Source organism: Nelusetta ayraudi, unplaced genomic scaffold (genome assembly GCF_046127955.1).
Source record: "Nelusetta ayraudi isolate G7.1 ecotype Tasmania unplaced genomic scaffold, CSIRO-AGI_Nayr_v1 ptg000094l, whole genome shotgun sequence".
NCBI classification, from domain to species: Eukaryota; Metazoa; Chordata; class Actinopteri; order Tetraodontiformes; family Monacanthidae; genus Nelusetta; species Nelusetta ayraudi.
In genome coordinates this window covers 1,626,898-1,646,478 of record NW_027466144.1, presented here as the reverse complement: position 1 = coordinate 1,646,478, position 19,581 = coordinate 1,626,898, and the positions used below count along the sequence as shown (strand labels likewise).

Below are 19,581 nucleotides of genomic sequence, written 5' to 3'. Positions count from 1 at the left end.
CTGTGAAAGCGTTTTAATGAAAACAGAAAAAAAAGTTGACTGTTTCTTTAATAATGTCAATGTGGTTAAAAATGAGACACACTGTATATAAAAAAAACAACCTCAAAGCAAACCAATGATAGATAGAAAAGAAAAAGCAAGGAGTTGCCAGTGAGGTTGTAAGTGTTATAAAATCAAAACGCTAACATAAATTTTGGGGTGAAAAACCATCACACTAGACAGAAAATCACATGTCAAACTTAAATGTACGGTATGTGTTTTTCTTGATTAGCTCTCTTGAGTGTTGCCCTGCTCCTCTGTGGATTCTGATTGGTTGGGAGAAAACTCCTGCTTGGCAGTTTCCTCCGCCCCGTCTTCTTGCTTCTCTGTCTCCGCAGCTCCTGGTTTCTCCTCCTGCCCTTCCTGGTGTCTACTTTCTTCAGCCTCCTGCACGGTGGACGTTCTAGCCAGAGACTCTGCAAGGCGCGCACAGCGTTTCGTTCACATTTCAAACATGCAAAAAACTAAAAAATACAATTGAATCTAAGACACTGTCTGCATAACTCGCCTCTCTTCTCACCCTTTCGCTTTTGCGTTTTCATGACTGGGGTTCGCATCTTCTCCTCTGGGGTGTTCGGGCTGAACACCACGTTGCCCTCGGCGTCCGTCCAGTATGACGTGACCCCGAGGTCAGGGGTCCCGTCAATGATCTCCAGCTGAGAGGACGACAGTGGAAAAGGCCTCGGCTTCACATTGAGCATCGCGGGAGAGTCTGAGTCCTCTGCGGAGGGCCTTTCGGTCATTGTCAAGGTCATTTAGGGGACTTTATAAACCCCAGAGGGAAATTGATATAAATAAAATAAAAATTAAATAAAATTTAAATGCATGATTTAATTCAAATAGATATTAAATATGATTCTTGGGTGGAATCATGTTAATATTTTTATATTTGTGGATGTGCAGCCAAGTGACAGTTTTGCTTGTGTTCTGTTTGTTTGTCTTCCTGACCCCGCCCCCCACACCTGCTCTGTCTCTGCAATCAGACCCACCTGCTGCCATCAGCTCCACTCTGCTCTTCTCTGCCTTCATGCCAGATGGCCTCTCTGTTCTCAGTGTTGCTCAGAAGAAGACTTTTGTGAGTGTTTTGGAAAAAAGTGGGCAGACGCGAACAGAGATGATGGAGTGGGAAGTGAAGGTCGGGAGGTTCAGACCACAGGTGACTCGAGTGAAAGAGGAAGAGGAGGAAGTGGGAAGGTACATGCTCGTTTTTATTAGTCTCATTGAGGGAAAAAGAAACAACAACAACAACAACAGGGGGGGTAAAAGGGCCGATGCAGCAATCGACCTGATCAATAAGGTTGGGACGGTGCAGGAGACGACAGAACAGCGGTGGATAAGACTTGGCAAACGGTGGAGCGGCACAGTGTTGCACCACAGACAGGGAGACGGTGGCAGTGACGTTCACAACATTCTGATTGTCAATGAAAATAAAGGTGTAAAATCACAGGAGTGACTCTGGGCAGATTATCAGTCGTGTTTTATTCCATTTGCGTGATGTTTTGAAATGCTCTTTTTTTTCGAGGTTGTGCAGAATTAAACGGTTCTCAGCTGAAGTGTATTTTTCTCAATGGAAAAACTAGAAGGTAAATTGTCAGTTGCACAAACTGAGTGAAGCTGCTGATCTGAATGCACCAAAATTTAAATACTATGCTGCTGTGGGAAGAATTTATATTATATATCAGTCCTGACTTTTGTTGGTCATCTCAATATTTCCATATCTCCATGATAGAATGAACCTGAATGTGAAGCAAATGGAATAAAACATGTTCTACTTGACATTGCACACTGAGTTTGTTATTGTGGGTGTGTGATTACTGGAGCAAAGTTGTACACAATTATAATTTTTGTTTGTTTTTAAATATCATATAGATTCTAATTGCACTCTCGTCGTTCCTTTTCTGATTTGTAGCATGTTACAGTTCACAGTTCAGCACCTCTGGAGTTTATATTTCTACATGTCACAAACCTTTTCTTTCTTTCTTTTTTTTTAACCTTTTACAATTTCCATTTTTCCTCTTTTTTTTCTTGAATTTGTACACATTTTATGACCAGGTTGGACTCTTATTTTTTCTTGCCAGCCAGCTCCTCCGGGATGAAGACACTTACGGTGAAGTCCCCGCTCTCGGTGCCGTACTTGTTCTTCACCAGGATGCTGTACTTGCCGGTGTCGGACGTGTTGACGCCGGTGATAGTGAAGCTGGCGAACTTGCCCGACTCGAACTTGAGGATGCAGTGGTCGTCGGACGTGATCTCCTTGTCGTTCTTCAGCCACGTGACCTCCGGCACCGGGTCGCCCGAGATGTTGCAGGTGAGGTTGAGTGCCTTGCGGACGGACGGACAGACAGATGGATGAGGCGTGCTGGCGTGAGCGTGTGTTGAAGTGTGTTTGTGTGTGTGTGTGTGTGTGTGGTGTTTACCTTGCCCTCCTGTATGGTGACCACATCAGGCAGGCCTCCTGCCACACGAGCACGACCTGAAGGAAGCAAATATTATTTAGTTTCAACATTTCAGCTGAGACCAAAGTATTTATGAGTTGAAGTGTGAACATGTTAAACTTAAAGTTGGTTCATTTGCCCTCATCCTCAACAACTGTGGTAACAATAGTCTCAAAATAATTGGTAGTTATAGTGCGCAAATATCATCACTGAATTTGAAACATTTGAAACTTTTGACTCGACAATATTGAGAGCAGAACACACTCACTTCTCTCTGCGATTGCAGCGGCTCTGAAAGAGTAGAATGAGGAAACAAGAAATTAGTTCTGGAGTTCTGAGAAGTGAAACCAAAATAATTTGTTTGCACACAATGGCTTTCCTCGCACAGACTGAAAGTATTAAAAGAAAACGAAATTAGGCTCTTTAGGCCAATATCTGCATGGCATGGTGGAGAACTGTTCCTTCGTGTTGGATTTAACTGTTAAGGTTTTCAATGTTACGCAGTAACTTACTTGAGTCTCTGGAATTCTGCAAAAGCGTCATCAAATGCTACAAAAGAAATGCAGAATGCAAAGATTATTTTCTTTTTATTATTTATTTTAATTTGAGATCATTCTTAAAGCATTGACAATGTTTTTTTTTTAATTATAATTGTTTAAATTTCTCGTTGTTAGTATTTTAAATACTACACAGTGGTCCTCACCCTGTCCAGCCAGCTCCACCGTCCTCCTCACGCCTCCCTTCCCGTTGCTGAACTCGATGGCGTACTTGCCCGTGTCTTTCTCTGTGGGCTCTGTGATCTGCAGCCACAGCTGATCTCCCACCACGCCGCTCTTGATGCGGTCAGAGAAGGCGATGGCAGAGTCCCTGGCGGTGAGGCAACGGAATGGTCAGCAAACGCACCATAGTTTTGGTTTTGATGTTTAAATGTGAATGTACGCCTGGGGGGGAAAAGGCCGGAGAACTGACTTGTAGTGCCAGGTGACCGGCAGCAGGTCGTTGTAGTAGCTGACAAAGGTGTAAAGTCTGATGCCTTCACTTGTGCTGGTGATCTTCAGAGGAGTGGATGAATTGGCTGTGGTCGAGAGTCATTTAAAATCATCAGCATCCTCATTTTTTTTGTTAAAAGTGTACATATAGAATATGGAAAAGATAAATATTTTTTTCCTACCGATGAATCCAAACACTTCATTCATCAGATCTTTGAAACCTGGAGGAGAAGGTCACGATCCAATCAGGGCAGCCAGATGATGATTGCTGTTTGTTTTTGATCCCCGACCGCCTACCTTTATCTGTCAAGTTCAATGTGGAGGTGTCCTTCCCTCTGTCGTCCTTCAGCACAACCTCGTACACGCCAGCGTCCTTTTTGGAAATCTGACGGGGTTGCAGGGAAGAAAATCAGACACAGACCGAGGCACAGAGTCACCAGACGTTTTGAATTGACCGGGAAAGGCAAGCTTTATCTTTTGATATGGTATGGATGCTGCAGAACACACATGTAGGACACAAAGGCAAAAAAGCGGACAGACAAAAACAGACAGAGGAGTTCAAAACGGGGGCATTCTCAGGCAGGACGGCATGACCACAACAACAGCAACAACAACTGTTCCCAACTTTAAGCGTTCTCCAGTGCAGTATTTCTGCAACGTCTTCTGTGTTTGCTGGGCGCTCGCGCTGAAATGGGATCACACTGAATGTTATCAAAGGCTATGACATGATGCCGCTGGGGACAGAGGGGACAGGGGGGCGGAGTTGGAGGGGCTTTGAGACTCAGAATGGTAAATGAAGCTTTAGCGATGGAAATGGAAGACACGGCATCGAAACATCGGAAAGCATTGTTAGAGCTTGAGCATGAAGTTGTAAATTCAATTTAAGGACGGGTGCTGCTGGTTACAGTTTTAAGCAAAGCTTTGCCTTTTTTTTAAGGGCTTAGTTAGTAAAGATATCAACCACCTTCTTTGCTGTTTTTGTTTTTTGTTGGCGTAATCCCTCTTGGCGACCAAAACTGCTAAATGCCCATTAAAAGTAAAGGACCCACAGGTTTTTAGGTGTATAAACATAAAGACGATTATGATAACTGCAAGAAAATCTAGATTCAGTTGCACTATGAGGAAACATACAAGTATGTTAAATACATTTTATTCAAAATTTCTTCCCAAGGATTCCTACCTGAGCGATTTCCAGCTTCAGGACTCCCTCAGTGAAGCCGAGGCTCTGGTCCGATTTGATCTCATGTCCATCCTTGTACCACAGCGCCGACGTTTCCTTTTTCATGTTGCCCACCTGAAATGCATCACATCATGTTTTTTTTAAGGATGGTGCGTTATGCAGTGTCTGTCACATGCTTCTTTGGCAAAGCTTTAAAGTTTGGCCTCACCTTGCATTTGAGCACAACACAGCACTCTGGTGTCACCTCGTAGCCCAAATAGTCGATGAAGTGCGGACCTGGGGCAAACCAAGATGAACAAATGAAATAATATGAATTAGTCAATATTTGCCTTTTTTTTTTTTTTTTTTGCTGTTTTTTTTTTTTGCTATTTTATTGACAGCCAGTCTTACCCTGCTTCCTAAACCATTCTTTCCTCTGGAACTCTGATTCCTTCTGCAGCTCCTTAAAAACTGCAAACATAAAGAGAATTAGCCACGTGAAACATTTCATCCTCATTTTAACGCAAATCATACCTGTTTGGATACAAATAAATTATAGACGTGCACAAAATGTGAATTTTGCGGTGTCTGGCGCTTTTACTGCCTCCTAGTGTTCATAATCTGAATTGCAGCCTCAGGTAGTTTGTAATGTAATGGCGCCGCTTTGTAGGCCCTTGTAGCATCTGCTAATCTGCCGAAGAGCATCGCTCGGCTTGTTCGAACGTACCGTCTCCAATCAGCACCAAGCTGGATTGGTTGGTGGCTTTGCCATCCTGCAACTGGAAAGTGAAGGTGCCCTCGTCCGCTGGGGTCAGAGACTCCATGATCATCTCAATTACTCCCGTGTTCTTGTCAAAGTTCATTTTGTATTTCTGAAACAAAAGAAAAACTTATTTTAAATGGGTTCATCACCCATTTAATATATAAAGATTTTTTTATAATGTGTATGTAACAAATGATGATGCAATAATCTTAAAATTGTACATTAATTTCTTTTTCGACATTAAGACATTGGTAATGAGGAACTTCTCACTTGTCAAACAGTTTGTGACACAGTTTTTATTACAAAGGGTTAAAGGTGCACACAGCTCTGGTCAGTGTCACGCTCTTACCTCCCCTTGAGGGAGAACGTTGTCGTTAAAGATGTAATCCACCTTCCCGTTGGCCGATATCCCGTCCGCCTGCAGCCAGAAGCGAACTCTGCCCTTCTCCAGCAGCTCCACAGCCAACTCTGACTTCAGCGGGATGACTAGTTTGTGAGAGGGGGGACGGAGAGCGAGAGCCAACGCTTAAGAGACAAAGACGCTTCTCTCCAAGAACATAATGAGCAGCGATGACGCGCGAGGCTGAAACACTCACTGGGAAATTTATGGTCGTGGCTGATCTGCAGCAGCCTCTTGAGCTCTGGTAGCAGAGAGGGGAAACCGGGTCAGAGGCTGATCTCATCTTTTCAATTGGATGCAGTTTTTCTCTGGGGTTTGGTACCAACCTTCCTCAGAGAGCGTGTAGCTGGACGAGGTGCCGTCGGTGTGGGTGACCAGACAGGAGTAAATGCCGACATCCTCCTCCTCCGGGCTGTTGAAAATAATTTTGGACCTGCGGGGAACGAATTCAGGAGCGATCACGAAGAGGGCAGAGTGATGCTGAGACTTTTTTTAAAAGAAAGATATCTCCACCGAAGCCTCACTTGTTTCCCTTGGTCTCCGAGGTCACGCGGCTGGAGTCCGTGATCGCCTGGTAGTTCTTGGACCAGACAAACTTGGAGTCTTGGGTCATGTCGCAGCACTCGAAGTTGAGCGAGATGACGCCGTCGTCGTCCACGTCCACCACGATCTCCGTGGTGCCTGGAAAACCAGCAGAAGCTCGTGACAAGGAGCTCCAACTAAAGCTTCTTTTTAATGGCTCATCTTCTCTCCTCACCCGGCTTGGTCACAGCTGTGACCGGCTCCGTCACGTCCGAGGTTTTCCCGACGCCGGCATTGTTCTGGGCGCGCACACGGAACACGTAGGACTCTGCTTCCTTCAGATTCTTAATCTGCAATTTAAAACAAAGTTCATGTCAGTGAACCAGCACATCCCACTGCTGCTGCTTCTTGCACAACAAAAAAACAGGGGGAGAATCAGCGATGAAGAACCTTCATGAAGATCTTCTCCATGGCCTTGTTGTTGACTCCCCTCCAGGCCTCGTGCGGAGCCTCGGCCTCCTTCATGTCCACGTAGAAGCCGTTGACGGGGTCGCGACCCTGATATACGGGAGCCTTCCACAGCAGCACCAGTGAGTCGCTGCGCACCTCCAGGATCTGCAGGTCGTATGGAGGCCCTGCAGTCCAACATGCACGAATAAGAGGATGGCAATAGGAGACGACCAAAGATGGGGTTTGTGAAACCAGGCGGCTCGGCTGAACACACCTGGCACGGCGATGGTCCACTCCTCGCACAGGAAGGTGTCGCTGGGCAGCGATGGGATGCCAACACCTGCCATGTTGGCAGCTCGCACCTGGAACTGGTACTTCATGTTCTCCCTCAGGTCCGACACCTGACGTTTAAATCAGCAGTCAGCAAAACAAACTCTTGTATTTTGTTTTTTGGTGTGTGTGTCCCCCTCGGCTCACCCTGTAGGCCCTCTCGCTGATGGCCCTGACGTTGGCCTCGTGCCACTTGCCCGGCACGCCGTCGATCACCTCGCGGTAGTCCACGAAGTAGCCCGTGATGTCGGCGCCGCCGATGAAGGTGGGCTGCTTCCAGGCCAGCACCATGGAGTCGCGCACGCACTCCAGCACGGAGATGCCGTAGGGCGGGGTGGGAGAGGCTGCGACGACAGAGGCTCCAGTTAGTGACGGCCTCTCAGCGGGAGAACGGTGAGGTCGTGGAAAAACCCAGAGGTCGCCTGAGGTCGACGTTTGTACTTCCTCCACTTCCATTTACAGCTCTCACCGGCTGCTTTTTTTTTATGAGTTTGTGAATGCTTTAAAGCTTTGGCATCCCATGACAGAGATTTGGATGTTTTACTTTTGGATATGGCAGCAATAAAACTCAGTTTTTATCAGGAGCCAAACTTTACATCACCACTGGCTTGGATGCGAGTTGAAAGACAAAACCGCTTCAGTGATATTGTGTCGATGCACCATGGCAATTAAGTGTTTTTTTTAAAGGCTTTATTCTGACATTTACACACAAAAAAAGTTAAAGTCAGACGGAAATTTGCTTTAGACTGTTCAACCACTTTAGAAAGGTGATACATTTATAGTGTCTCTTTTAACAATATCAAAAATGTACCTGCTCATTGCTGTGTTGCTTGTAATTTAAAGTAAAACTGTAAATCATTTTTACAGACTCGTGCCAGTTTAGCTGCTCCGGCCCTGGAAAATATAGGCAGTGTTGTTTTATGTGTATGAAATGAATTTAAAACATATGGAATTGATGGGAAAAGAGAAAAAGTTACATTTGGCTCTCGGTGCTGATAGTTTGGCCTGCATGCACACAAAAAAGTCATGTTATTTCGGTGCGCTGGCCCACTTGGTGGCGCTGCCAACAACATCACAGGTTGCCACCATTCTGATCTCACCCTGAGTGGATGACCCACATTTTTCAAGTGCGTGTGATAAGCCGGCTCCTGCCTGGGTGTGTGTGTGTGTGTATGTGTGTGTGTGTGTTAAAGTGCTCTGGCTACCATCAGCTGTGAGGGAAAGTGGCGACAAGCATGAGTTAAGCTTTGTTTTTCAGTGACTTACCTTGATTGCAACATGTAACAGAACTGATAACCATTTCAAAACACTAATAACAATGATTCTCCTGTATCTCTGAGACCTGAGCGGACCCATGGATTTCCACCTGGTGCTCACCTGTTGACCGTCTCCTGGGTTTTGCCGTTTCCAGACCGGCTGATGCGTCTAAAGGGAACTTACTTGCCTGTCTGGCCTCAGGCTGGTCGACAGGAAGTGGCTCAGCTAAGTGTGCAGTGGTGACGACGGCTAAGTCAGTGGGTGAGTCCCAGTGGGAGTCTGACGCAGACCCTGGGTCTTTAGCCAGGCAAGGGGCACAGGACGCGGCCTCCGGCCCGCACCCATGGCTTTGACCCTGGGCGGGGTCACAGCCGGTGCGGCCTGAGCTCGAGGCCCCGCCCCCTTTCCTGGCCTCAGCGACGGCCTGAGCTGTGACGTGATTTTTCGGGGGGGGAGTGTCGGGGGAGGAGCAGGCAGATTCATGCGTGCCCGCCCAGCGTGGCCCGTGCTCAGTTAGTTGGCCCACTATACCGCTCGGCCCCATTTCTGGAAACGCACCGTGAGGGATGCCGCCCCCTACAGGAGTTAGCAGAGAAAAGCAAGAAATGAAAAAAAAAAACAGCATTATTTATTTTTTTTGAGAGAGAGAGAGAGAGAGAGAGAGAGGGCCATGAATTGCTTCACAACATTCTTAGAGCAGATAGATGACAAGCGAGAAATAGAAAGAAGAAGAAAAGAGAGACATGAAGCAACACAAGGCCATCTTATTACGCAAAAAATGTCCTCATCTGGTTCTGAGTCGACAATGAAGACAAGATGATCACATGACATCCGCAGGACAAGCAGAGGAGGCTTCAGTGGTGAAATGAGAGCGTGCAGGCGGGAGAAACCTTGATGTAGAAACACTGTTCTGAAGTGGCAAAGCCAATGTGCTCATTGACCTTCCAGGGATTTGATGAAAGTCAATTATAAAACAACAAGGTTTCAATTATGCCTTTTTATTTTTAAAAATGTTTTGCTTGTTTTGTTGCACATTGGCTTGTTGTCTTGAGAGTGTTCCACAACAAGGGAGAGCAGATCTCGCTGCTCAGCAGTGACGGGCAATGTTGCGAAAGCCGTGTTAGTTCTGATGTGCGCTGGCTTCAGGGAGCTCATGCAGGCTGTTCCGAAAGGAGCATTTCGAACGCTTATCACTGGAGCTTTGCACAGTCGGTGTTAATGCCGGGAGGAGTTGCACCTCTGCCAGGTTCAGCTGTTAGAGAGGAGGTTAAAACTGGGGGCCGGGATGGAAAAAACAAAACAAAACTGCGCTGGGGGGTTGGCTGGGTTGGAGGAGGTGCGTCTGCTTGTACCTTAAGCACCGCGGAAAGGGGACAGGGAGGTGGTGGTGGCCGGCACGTCACAGTGCCCAGGAGAAGGTGAGGGAGATGTGGGGAGAGGAGGAGGAGGAGGTGGTGGTGGTGGGACGCTGGGCTGGTTTGTAACGACCGCTGAATTGGATCACAGCGACCCAAATTAGAGGAAGTCTACAAGTCCTGACCCTCAGGCTGCGCAGGGAGGAGGAGGAGGGTGGTGGTGGTGGTGGTGGTGGTGGGTGTACAAGGATGTCGGTAGGGAGGCACGTGACAGTGCACAGTAACAGGACAGGGTGACAGCAGTGAAGTGTGGGAGAGAAACACTGAATGACGTGGGGGGGGGCTGAGGAAACACCTGCTGCTGCTTCACTGTCACATTTCACATTTACAAAAAGAAACACAATATCAGGATATTCTGACTACTATTATGCAGCCGTGATGGCTCTATTCCTGACTGCTGGGACCCAGAAGCACCACAGTCGTGGCTCCACTCACCAATAGCCGCCTTCACCTCAACGGGCTCAGACTCCGGCGAGAACTGGCTGAGTCCTGCTGCGTTCACTGCCCTCACACGAAACACGTACTTCTCTCCTGTAATGAGGCCATGGCAGATGAACCTGCAAGCGAAAAGTGACTTATTTATTTATTATCATTATCACCGACAAACAAGCAATAATCCATTACATAGATAAAAAAAAAAAAACACTGCAGAATTTGCAGAATATGTCAGGACCTTTATCATTGTATATCCATGAATGCAGCCATGAGTGTTAATATTACCTGGTGCACTTCACTGGCTTGTTGTTGCACGGCTCCCACTCATTGCTGCCCACCAGACTGCACTCAATGTAGTACCCCACCAACTCCTTGGCATCTTGGGACGCCTCCCAGGACACGACCACTGAGGTGTCCGTGTTCCTGGTGGGGACAACTCTGCCAGGAGGCGACGGGATATCTGCCGACCAGAACCAGAACCCATCGCTTTACGATTTGTTCCTGCAACACTTTTCCTAGTGAGCTGCAGCTGTGGCACGTCGCATGCATGAACACTTGCACGTGCTGCGTTCCTCTGACCGAGCTTGTCCCCGACGGTGGTGGCCTCGGTCGGGTCCGAGGGCTCGCCGACGCCGGCGGAGTTGCAGCAGCGGACGCGGAAGCTGTAGGACTTCCCCTCAGATAGGTCGAACAGGGCGAAGCGGGGAGACTTGACTGGGATCTCGGTGTTCACCCTCTGCCAGCTGTCTGTGCCAGAGACACACTGGGGGGAAGGAAATTATTATCATTATCATCATCATCATCATTATTATCATCATATATTATTATTATCATCATTATTCCTTGAACAGATTACCTTTTCCACATAGTACATGACACCCTCTAGGCCTTTCCCTGCAGGCGGCTTCCAGCTCAGCACCACATAGTTCTTGGTAGCCTCGGTCACCTGAAGCTCCAGGGGCCTGTCAGGAACAACGCCCTCTGGCGGCCACATAGTTATTTTATTTAGTTAAACGCGCCATTCACCTGTGTTATAATCAGCAAATAATTGCATCGCCGGTCTCACCCGCAGGTTCTTCCTCGGTTACAATAATTTGTCCAGTCCAGGGAGCAGAGGTACCTAATGGGACATTTGCGTTATTAAGCATCTCTACGTCTGATATATTTTCGCTGCTCCGTTCAAACAAATTATGTTGAATTTCATCTGAAACAAGTATAAAAACATATTTCTAATTATTAAATTAAAACTGAGAATCCAGTCCGATGGCTGTGCCACCTCTTATCCGGGCCCGGTCCGCAGGGTCCATGGCAGCCACCGGCTCAGACACCCGGGACGGATGGCTCATGCCGCACTTGTTGACGGCACGCACGCGGAAAACGAAGGAGCGACCCTCCACCAGGCCCGTGACGGGGAAGCGGGCAAACTTGACCGGCGTGTCGTTGCACTGGATCCAGTGGTTGGTTCCCACCTCACACCTGCAGGGAAACAGACGCAAGCGGTTGGGATGCGGGAGAAAACAAGATTCCTCCTATGGAAAAAAAAAACTGGAAGATTGGCCGACCTGTCCACAAAATAGCCCAGGATGGAGTCTCCTCTGTCCACAGCTGGCTGCTTCCAGGTGACGATGATGTAATCTTTATTTGCATCCAGGCAGCGTACATCCAGGGGAGCACCGGGGGCTCCTTCCACCTCAGCATCAGCATCTGGCACGAGTGGAAAGGGCACCAAGGTCAGGAAACACAAGCACTTGAAACTAGTGGTTTCATTTTGAATATTTGTCTTTTTTTTTAATTGTTTCTTGTCAACAGTGTCCACTGCTGCTGCTGCTGTGTGAGGTGAGCTGTGGCCTGCAGTGAACTGTGGATTGGCTGCAAGAGGCTTCGCACCCGAAGTGTTTCTGATCCCAGAGTCAAAACACGAGCGACGGAGACCAGCAGCAGCAGCAGGACAGAATTAGCAGTGGCCCAACCCGGAGTTGAAAGGGGATAAGAGGGGTGGCCACACACACACACACACACACACACACACACACACACACACACGTACACACACTAAAGGGCACTCGCTGCACTAATATCCAGGGACAGAAAATTAAATGATCTACAACAAAGATCATTTTGACAAATAAAGTTATAAGCCCAAAACAAAACAATAATGTAGCACTAAAAATGGAGTCGCAATCTAACAATAAGGACATATCACGAGGTAATAATATCCAAACTATTTTCACCCGTGAGAATCACTCAGCCCGCGGCCGATTGTCTCTCCCGGCAGCAGATAGCTTCACTCCGGCTGCGTTCCTGCGCTCTCAGAATAGCCTGAGTGGACGGAGTGGCACTGGCCTTTTCCTGAGCTCCACCATGGGACCAAGCGGCTCTCTTTTCTGGCCTCGTCGTTCCCAACATAACCAGAAACTGGAACTCCAAAGGTCAAACGGACTCAGACTCGGGGGTCGAAGCTTCACCGACCACTTTTTTCCATTGTGTTCAAACAGACGCCAACGAGCTGCCACTCAGCCGCCTCAACAAGGGCGTCCTATTTTAAAACCTGCTGGCTCACATTGGAGAGTTGCAACTGCAGAATGGACACATCGAAGACCATCCTGACCCTGACACTGTTTTCACACAGGAGGGCACTTTCACATATTTCATATTTGCTGGTCTGCGCTGCTCACCTCTGACAAAGACGTAGGAGGAGTAGGTCTCGTACCCGGACTTGGTGGTGACGCGCAAGGTGTAGAGACCCTCGTCCTCCTTGTTGAGGTGGTTGAGGGTCAGCGTGGCCTTGTCTCCGCTCCAGTGCATCTGGTGCCACTTGGAAGGAGACAGCAGCACGTCTGCGGAGCAAACGGCAGGATGAAGACTGATAGTCGCCAATCTGGGAAAATTATTGAAAGAAGGGACACAAGGAATGCTCACCGTCTCTGTACCACTGCACCTCTGGCTGGTAGCGGTGCAGCGTCGGGTAGATGACCACCGTGCATCCCAGACTCATGGTCTCGCCCTCCCTCCCGAACGACACGCCGAACTTATCGACAATGTGAGTCTGGAAGGTGATGCCGTACTCGGACACTGGGCCGTCTGCAGAGAGTTAATGCACCAAGCGGCAGGTTTTAGAGCTCTGCCAGGTAAAAAAAAACCCAACCAAAACACGAAGAGCATGTGGATGAGATGAAGAGGGTGGGGCGACACGAGACTGTGAGATGGGAGAGAGACAGGAAGTGTGATCGCTTTCACAGGAGAGTACAAGGACACATGAAAAATGCAGGACTCCTGAGGAAGGGGTGGGGATGGGAAATGGAAAACAGAACTGTGGCTCTCAAATGGAAAAAAAGTGACTGCTTACATGCAAGGAGAACAGAGTCAAAAGACAGTTTGGAGACGCACGACAGGTTTTCCAACCGCTACGTTCTAACACAGAGCACGCGTTTCTAATGCTAGCGCTGTGCTGGAGAGACTCGAGAGTTTCATAGCCATGGAGTGTGACAGTGTGCAGACAAGGATGGGCATGCAAGAAAGAGACTGAGCGAAAGACACTGAGAGAGAGAGAGCGCAATCGGCATGGGAAAAAAAAGTTCACCCAAACTTTTTCAAACCACAGTCATGTGACCAGGTTACCTTGAACAACAGCCCCTGCATTGTCAACACAGCATCAAGGGAACAAAGAAGGTAGTTATTGTTATGGCGTCCGATGCTTTTTGCAGTCCACATCCCACCCAATGAAGGAGGCTATGACATTTATCCATGATGAGCCACATCATAATACACAATTAAAGTAGAGATGAAAGAAAAATACTTTTACTAAAACTCTACTATGATAGATGCATTATATTATTTTTTAAGGGATTTATGAGAGTTACAGTTTCTGCCATTTACATACCTGAAACTGGGGAAAGTAAAACAAACAGATTAGAGGTTTGGCAAAGGAAGCAGTAACCTATGAATACCTTAAAGAAATTATCTGCCTGGTGCACACGTCAGTGAAGAGCTTTCTTCAGACAAAAACGAACAATGTATTTTGGGTTTTTTTTCTCTTCATTCACCGTAAGCCAATAAATATAGACTTTAAAAATAGTTCACAAGACTGCAAGAAAACATTCCAGGGGATTTTAACACTTACGTCTGGGCGAAGGCAAGTACTCATCCACCTCTCCTTTGAACCCTAGAATAACAGAATTTGCTTTTATTATGGCCAGCATTCACTTGGAAATCAACTGCATGTCAAGTTTGCAATTCTGTAATAGTAGAGGCCACTTTTCACAAGCAGCCTCATTTTGCACAATTTCTTTATAGTGGGAAAAGTGACTCTTGCACATGTGAGTGTGAGGTGGTGAGAAAAAAACAGCGTACTTTTCACAACAATGGAGGCAATTGCAGACAGCTCCCCCTGGGTGTTCATGGCAGAGACGCAGTACTGCGCCGTGTCTTCAAAGTCGCATCTGAAAGAGGAGAGCGTCGCGTGACCACCTTCTGTCGCCCTCGGGCATCACGTGCCCAGCGCCCACTGTACCGCCCTCATTTCAGCCTGAGCCCCTCTGAGCCACCTTCATAACACAAACTATGCAAGACCGCGCAACTGTAAAGTGTTCCGTCGCTCCCAACCAGGAATACCAGGGGAATAAATAGACACCGACAGTGATGTCATCCGCACCTGGCAGTGTTGCTCCACGCACATGAAAACAAGTGTGTTGTGTGATGCATAATGGAATGCAAATGAAGGTGACAGTGCCATAGCTCATGCTGCATAATTATTACTCAAACTTAAAGGCCTTCAGAAGAATAGAATAGAATAGAATAGAATCTAGGCCATCTCAAGACAGACATCAATGGACAAATGCTGGAGATGGACCTACTTGTTAATCTCCAGCGAATGGACGTTGTACCGGCTCTCCAGTTTATACTTGCCAGGGTTGGCAAGGGCGTCAATAGCCACATTGTTTTTGTACCTTGTAGTGGTGGAGGCGGCAGTAGAGGTGGAGCACATGAAAGTAGAGAGAGGACAGCACAAAAACAGAGGACACAGACGGAGCTTAGAAGACAGCGGAGTGAAAGAGGAAAATCATGAGGACATGTGAACGAGCTGATGGAGTGAAGCGGCACTGGGTAGCGCCGTGAGTGACCTACCAGACGACCCTGGGGTCGGGCCAGCCGCTGACGGTGCAGTGCAGGCGCACGCACTGCTTCTCCCACACAGTGTGGGAGCGCGGCTTGATCACAAACTCTGGCGGATGCATCAGGCTATCTTGGTTCATGCGCTTGAAGTGTTCCCCGTGTTCATGGATCTGCAGAGAGGAGGAGGGCGGGAGGGAAGGAGGGAGGGAGGCAGGGAGGGGGTGACACTGAGGCGTTGGGTCGGGCGGGGACGAGGCACAAACCTGGACAACCCAAGAAAAACCCCTCCAGGAGTTTGATGCAAATAAATGAATGCTTTCGTGCACAGGCAGAACTGCAGTAGATTCACCACTTTTCCAAGCGACACGTGTTGTGAGTACTAGTTATTCGTCACATTCTGTGAATAGCAGCGTGTTTGTGGGGCCGACTACAGAGTCAAGTCATAATTGGACAACGGCAGTGGGACACTGTCTCCAGAAACACAATCTCCTGAGGAATGTGTCGCCCCGCGAGGCTGCCCGAGCAGAGGAAAACACTGAGGAGGGGGAATCACTGTGACTTTGATATAGCTCATCGTACCACAGAGCACCACCTCACATCATCACCCAGGGACATTAATAAGCCCCTGACATAAGGAGCAAGTAGGAAGCACTCAGCCACAGGCACTATTAAAGACCCATTTATATAAAGTCATGATAAACTTGTGATGTATCGTATTTAAAGGAGGATTAGTTTGAAATACTTCTTCTCAGTGACTTGCCAGACAGGATGTTACTCATATCATGAGATTACCTATACATGTCCTTCTGGGAACAAGTGCAACTTTTGAAAAGGAGAGGCCCAAACTAGATTGACTGCGGGCTTTATGGCTTCAGTGGAAATGGATGAACATAAAAACAGGTGTAGCACCATCGTAATGGCTCCGTGAGGACGGAGTTTTGGTCGATTTGCTTTGTTGTTGTTGTTTTCTTAATCTATCACAACACTCTGATGTCATGAGCTGGTAAAGTGAACCGTGATTTCACACACACACATACGCAGAAATCAGTTTCGGGTGATGTCGTGAACATGAAAATGAGAAATACGTGGTGCAAACGATGAGACGCCACATCAAACAAAGGGCTAACGTAGCCGCTAGATGTTCAGCGTTAATGGTGTTAATGAAATCCTTTTTGTTGTTGTTGTTTTTAGCCCAACGTTAGTTCCCCCACTGACCCTTTTGTTCAACGAGATGCGCTCGGCCGACTCGCGCATGGCCTCCCTCCTGGCGACCAGCTCTGACCTCTCCATCTCCAGGCCACTGGAGAACAAATCCCTGCGAGCCATGTAGGCAGCCGTGTCCCTCACCCTGGCCTCCTGCGCGTCCGAATATCCCGCCGCAAACTCTTGACTTGAATATTCGCAGGGCAGATCCGGCCGCAGGGTGGGGATGAATATTGGGAGTAAAACATGTCATTAAAAGCTAGGTCAGTCCAGGGCGTTAAATAAGGTAAATACATTTAACAAAAAACAGTCTCGAAATTCAGTCGAGAGGTGAATTACCTGCCCCTGAAGATTGGAACTACATAGCCGATGATTTGGTTCTCTTTATCCACCGCTAAGTAGGTGGGCTTGGCTCTCTTTGGCGAGAGGCTCAGTCTGCTCGCCTCCAGCCAAGAGCTCGAAGTCTCTCTAAGTCTGGGATACGTGGAAAAGCATCAGGCTGGCGCCCAGCAGGACACTGCTACCAATAAGAGAGTCAACATGTGGGGGTTAAGCCAGGAGGGGTTGGGGGGGTGAAATGGATATAAAAGTAGGGTTGAATGGAGAAGGTGGTGGTTCGGAGTTAATGCTTCGGCATGTTTACATCTTTACAGTGAAAGAAGCTGATGTGAAAAACACAGACCTGAAAATTGTAATATTAACCAAAACGAAGATCTCCATACAAAAGAGTCACTGCCGTCTGTTTGCTTATTGGAAAATTGGAAAACCCAGTCATGATTGGCCTCGTGTGGACAGTTTTAGTGTTTGTTTGTTTTGGTTGTTTGGAGTGTTGGCACCCGGCTGCTCCACGATGATAACTAGTCCCCCGGGAAGAACCAAGAGGTTTTCCATGGACTGGGCCGTCTCACAGACGGGATCAGACTCTTGACAGCGAGTCAGCGGTGACACTGGCAGAGTTGAAGGGCTGGTGGCCGGGTGGCCGGGTGGATGGGATGGCAAGAACCTGATAAGGAAGTCAGGGCAGGAAGGCTGCTCTCGTTTCTCCCCGTATCTGGGTCACGTATGTTTCACCTCTGACCGTGTGCATTCTTCGGATTCTTTGTCATTCAAGATGCAGCCGTTTACGTCTAAATGCACTATTGTTTGTGAGGTTGTGGTTCTGTGACCAAAATCCAACAATCTTTATCAGGAATTTGATGGTTTGAAGAAATAATGCCACTCATATACTTTCTCCATTCCTCAGCTCAGCTCAGATGTGATGTGTTAAGTTGTTTCCCAGCATGGGCTGTAAACACCAGATGTCCTTAGCGGAATATAACCGGAAGCTCTGATTCTAAAAAATAATCCATTTACAAATTTGCCATTGGAATTTAAAAGAACAGTTAATTTGATTGTATTTAAAAGAAGAAATCTTGGGGGTGGGGGAAGTGAAAACTGAATGAGGTGCTGCACAAGTTTGAAAAACAAAGTCAAAGACTAATTTGGGACGGTTCTCCTGATTTTATGTCACAGTTGCCAAAACACACACACACACAGACTCACAAAAATGTGTCAGACCTTCTTTCCCGAGTCTGGGATTCTGATTTCAAGTTTGAGAACAACAAACTGTCACTCGCTGCTTTCGCTCCGACACGGTATGCAGAGGTCAAGGTTCTATTTCAGTCTACGTCATCTTCCATCAGACATTACATAACACTTTTCCGTATGTGTCGTGGGGGTTTGCGTTAAACGGTCCAAAAATCCTGACAGAAATGTTTCAGTTTCAGTTAGTAATTGATGTGTTAGAAGTTAAAAATCAAATCAAAAAGGAAATAAGGCAAACTGTGCATGCAGGGAGATGAGCGCAGGACGGTTGCAAAGATATGGAAGAAGAAATCTTCATGGTTTGGATGGAGTGATCAGAGAAGAGGGAGAACTCGGAAGAGAGAATGACCGTTAGCGGGATCCTGCTGATGTGACGGGGAAGTGATCCACCCGGGAGGACGGATGTGCCGGGTTTGGGTGATGCTGTTAAGGGGGGCAGCAGAGCGTTTCTGCAGGTCAAGACTCTGATCCTCTTCCTTCCTCCTTACCCCCTGCTCCTGCTGCTGGCGCTGGTGGAGGAGGCGGCGCTGCTGCCAGCAGTGTACCTGCTGCTGGACTGGTAATGGCTCAGCTTAGACTCGGCCTCCCTGCTGTGGTAGCCGCGGTCGTAGTGGCGGTGGTGCTTCTGGTAAAACGGTATAGATCCAGACATCCTGCTTGGCGGCCCGAGTCTTCCTCTTGGCTTTCAAGCTTTTGCTTCTCAGAGTTTCTTTGTTTGCTGTCTGCGTGGTTGATTAGTGTTCAAGAGCAGTTGGATCAAATGTTACATCATAATGCAGTGTCAAGTATTGCCTCTGCCAGTTTCTCTCACAAAGACTAACTGGTTAAAGTGCAGGCAGTTTTCACTTTTAATACAGACACAGATTACATATTATCGACTTTTTTGTCATAAAAAAAAATCTGAAATAAATTATTTCAGAGGTATCAATGCAGCCATTACATCATTCACAGTCTTGAAATTTAGATTTGATACTTGCAAAACAAATATTCAGGCAGTCACGCGTGTCGTCAGCATGCTCTCGCAGACAAAGGCAACGTCACAACTGGGCACATCCAATTTGGCCACCTACCCCGGACGCGAGGCTGCAAACTCCAAACTTTTTAGAGGGAAAAAGATGGTCCAGCTATGTCAGCCAACCTGCAGGTAGGAGAGGACGGAGCTGCAGTCTACACAACAAAAATAATGTTGGCCCTTAACAGAGTGTCCGAGCTGCAGGCGCATCCTTTTATGGTGAGGGTGAGGATAAATATAGCCGGGAGTAAAGCTTTGGGGGGGGGAGTATGTCAACCCCAGTAGTGCAACACATTTATGGGTGCAGCCAGGTCTCTGCCTGTGAGCGCACTGGTCTGACACAAGCACTCATAGCATGGCTGCTTGCACTGACTGTTCAAACTTGGTTGTCTGACACGTTCTTAAAAGCTACAGTAGATTAACCCCTAGACATGGTTGATTTATTGTTTCAGTGGGGAAAAGAATCTCGCGGTCAA

General features: G+C 47.5%; 1 protein-coding gene across 7 annotated transcripts; it reads right to left on the bottom strand.

The window, feature by feature from the left end:
* Positions 1 to 34: 34 nt before the first annotated feature.
* Positions 35 to 19,318, bottom strand: myom1b (myomesin 1b). 7 transcript variants are annotated; one of them, XM_076047365.1, is made up of 41 exons: positions 19,164 to 19,305; positions 18,582 to 18,815; positions 16,849 to 16,983; positions 16,522 to 16,696; positions 15,319 to 15,476; positions 15,048 to 15,140; positions 14,545 to 14,633; positions 14,315 to 14,356; positions 13,114 to 13,275; positions 12,870 to 13,031; positions 11,757 to 11,898; positions 11,471 to 11,670; positions 11,261 to 11,314; positions 11,051 to 11,175; positions 10,774 to 10,957; positions 10,480 to 10,654; positions 10,195 to 10,316; positions 8,903 to 8,920; positions 7,235 to 7,431; positions 7,032 to 7,158; positions 6,758 to 6,942; positions 6,543 to 6,657; positions 6,310 to 6,466; positions 6,112 to 6,218; positions 5,982 to 6,026; positions 5,735 to 5,871; positions 5,350 to 5,494; positions 5,034 to 5,093; positions 4,852 to 4,919; positions 4,644 to 4,757; positions 4,089 to 4,148; positions 3,761 to 3,848; positions 3,646 to 3,684; positions 3,444 to 3,549; positions 3,178 to 3,341; positions 2,987 to 3,023; positions 2,743 to 2,765; positions 2,457 to 2,512; positions 2,146 to 2,361; positions 548 to 695; positions 35 to 455 (listed from the first exon to the last, which is right to left on the bottom strand). In XM_076047365.1, exons 2-41 carry the CDS (start codon positions 18,743 to 18,745, stop codon positions 268 to 270), a joined length of 4,782 nt encoding a protein of 1,593 aa, XP_075903480.1. In that variant the 5' UTR covers positions 18,746 to 18,815; positions 19,164 to 19,305; the 3' UTR covers positions 35 to 267. The 7 variants fall into 7 exon arrangements, with proteins under 7 accessions (XP_075903480.1, XP_075903481.1, XP_075903483.1 ...); XM_076047366.1 differs by having other exon boundaries at positions 560 to 695; XM_076047368.1 differs by lacking the exon at positions 4,089 to 4,148.
* Positions 19,319 to 19,581: the final 263 nt, after the last annotated feature.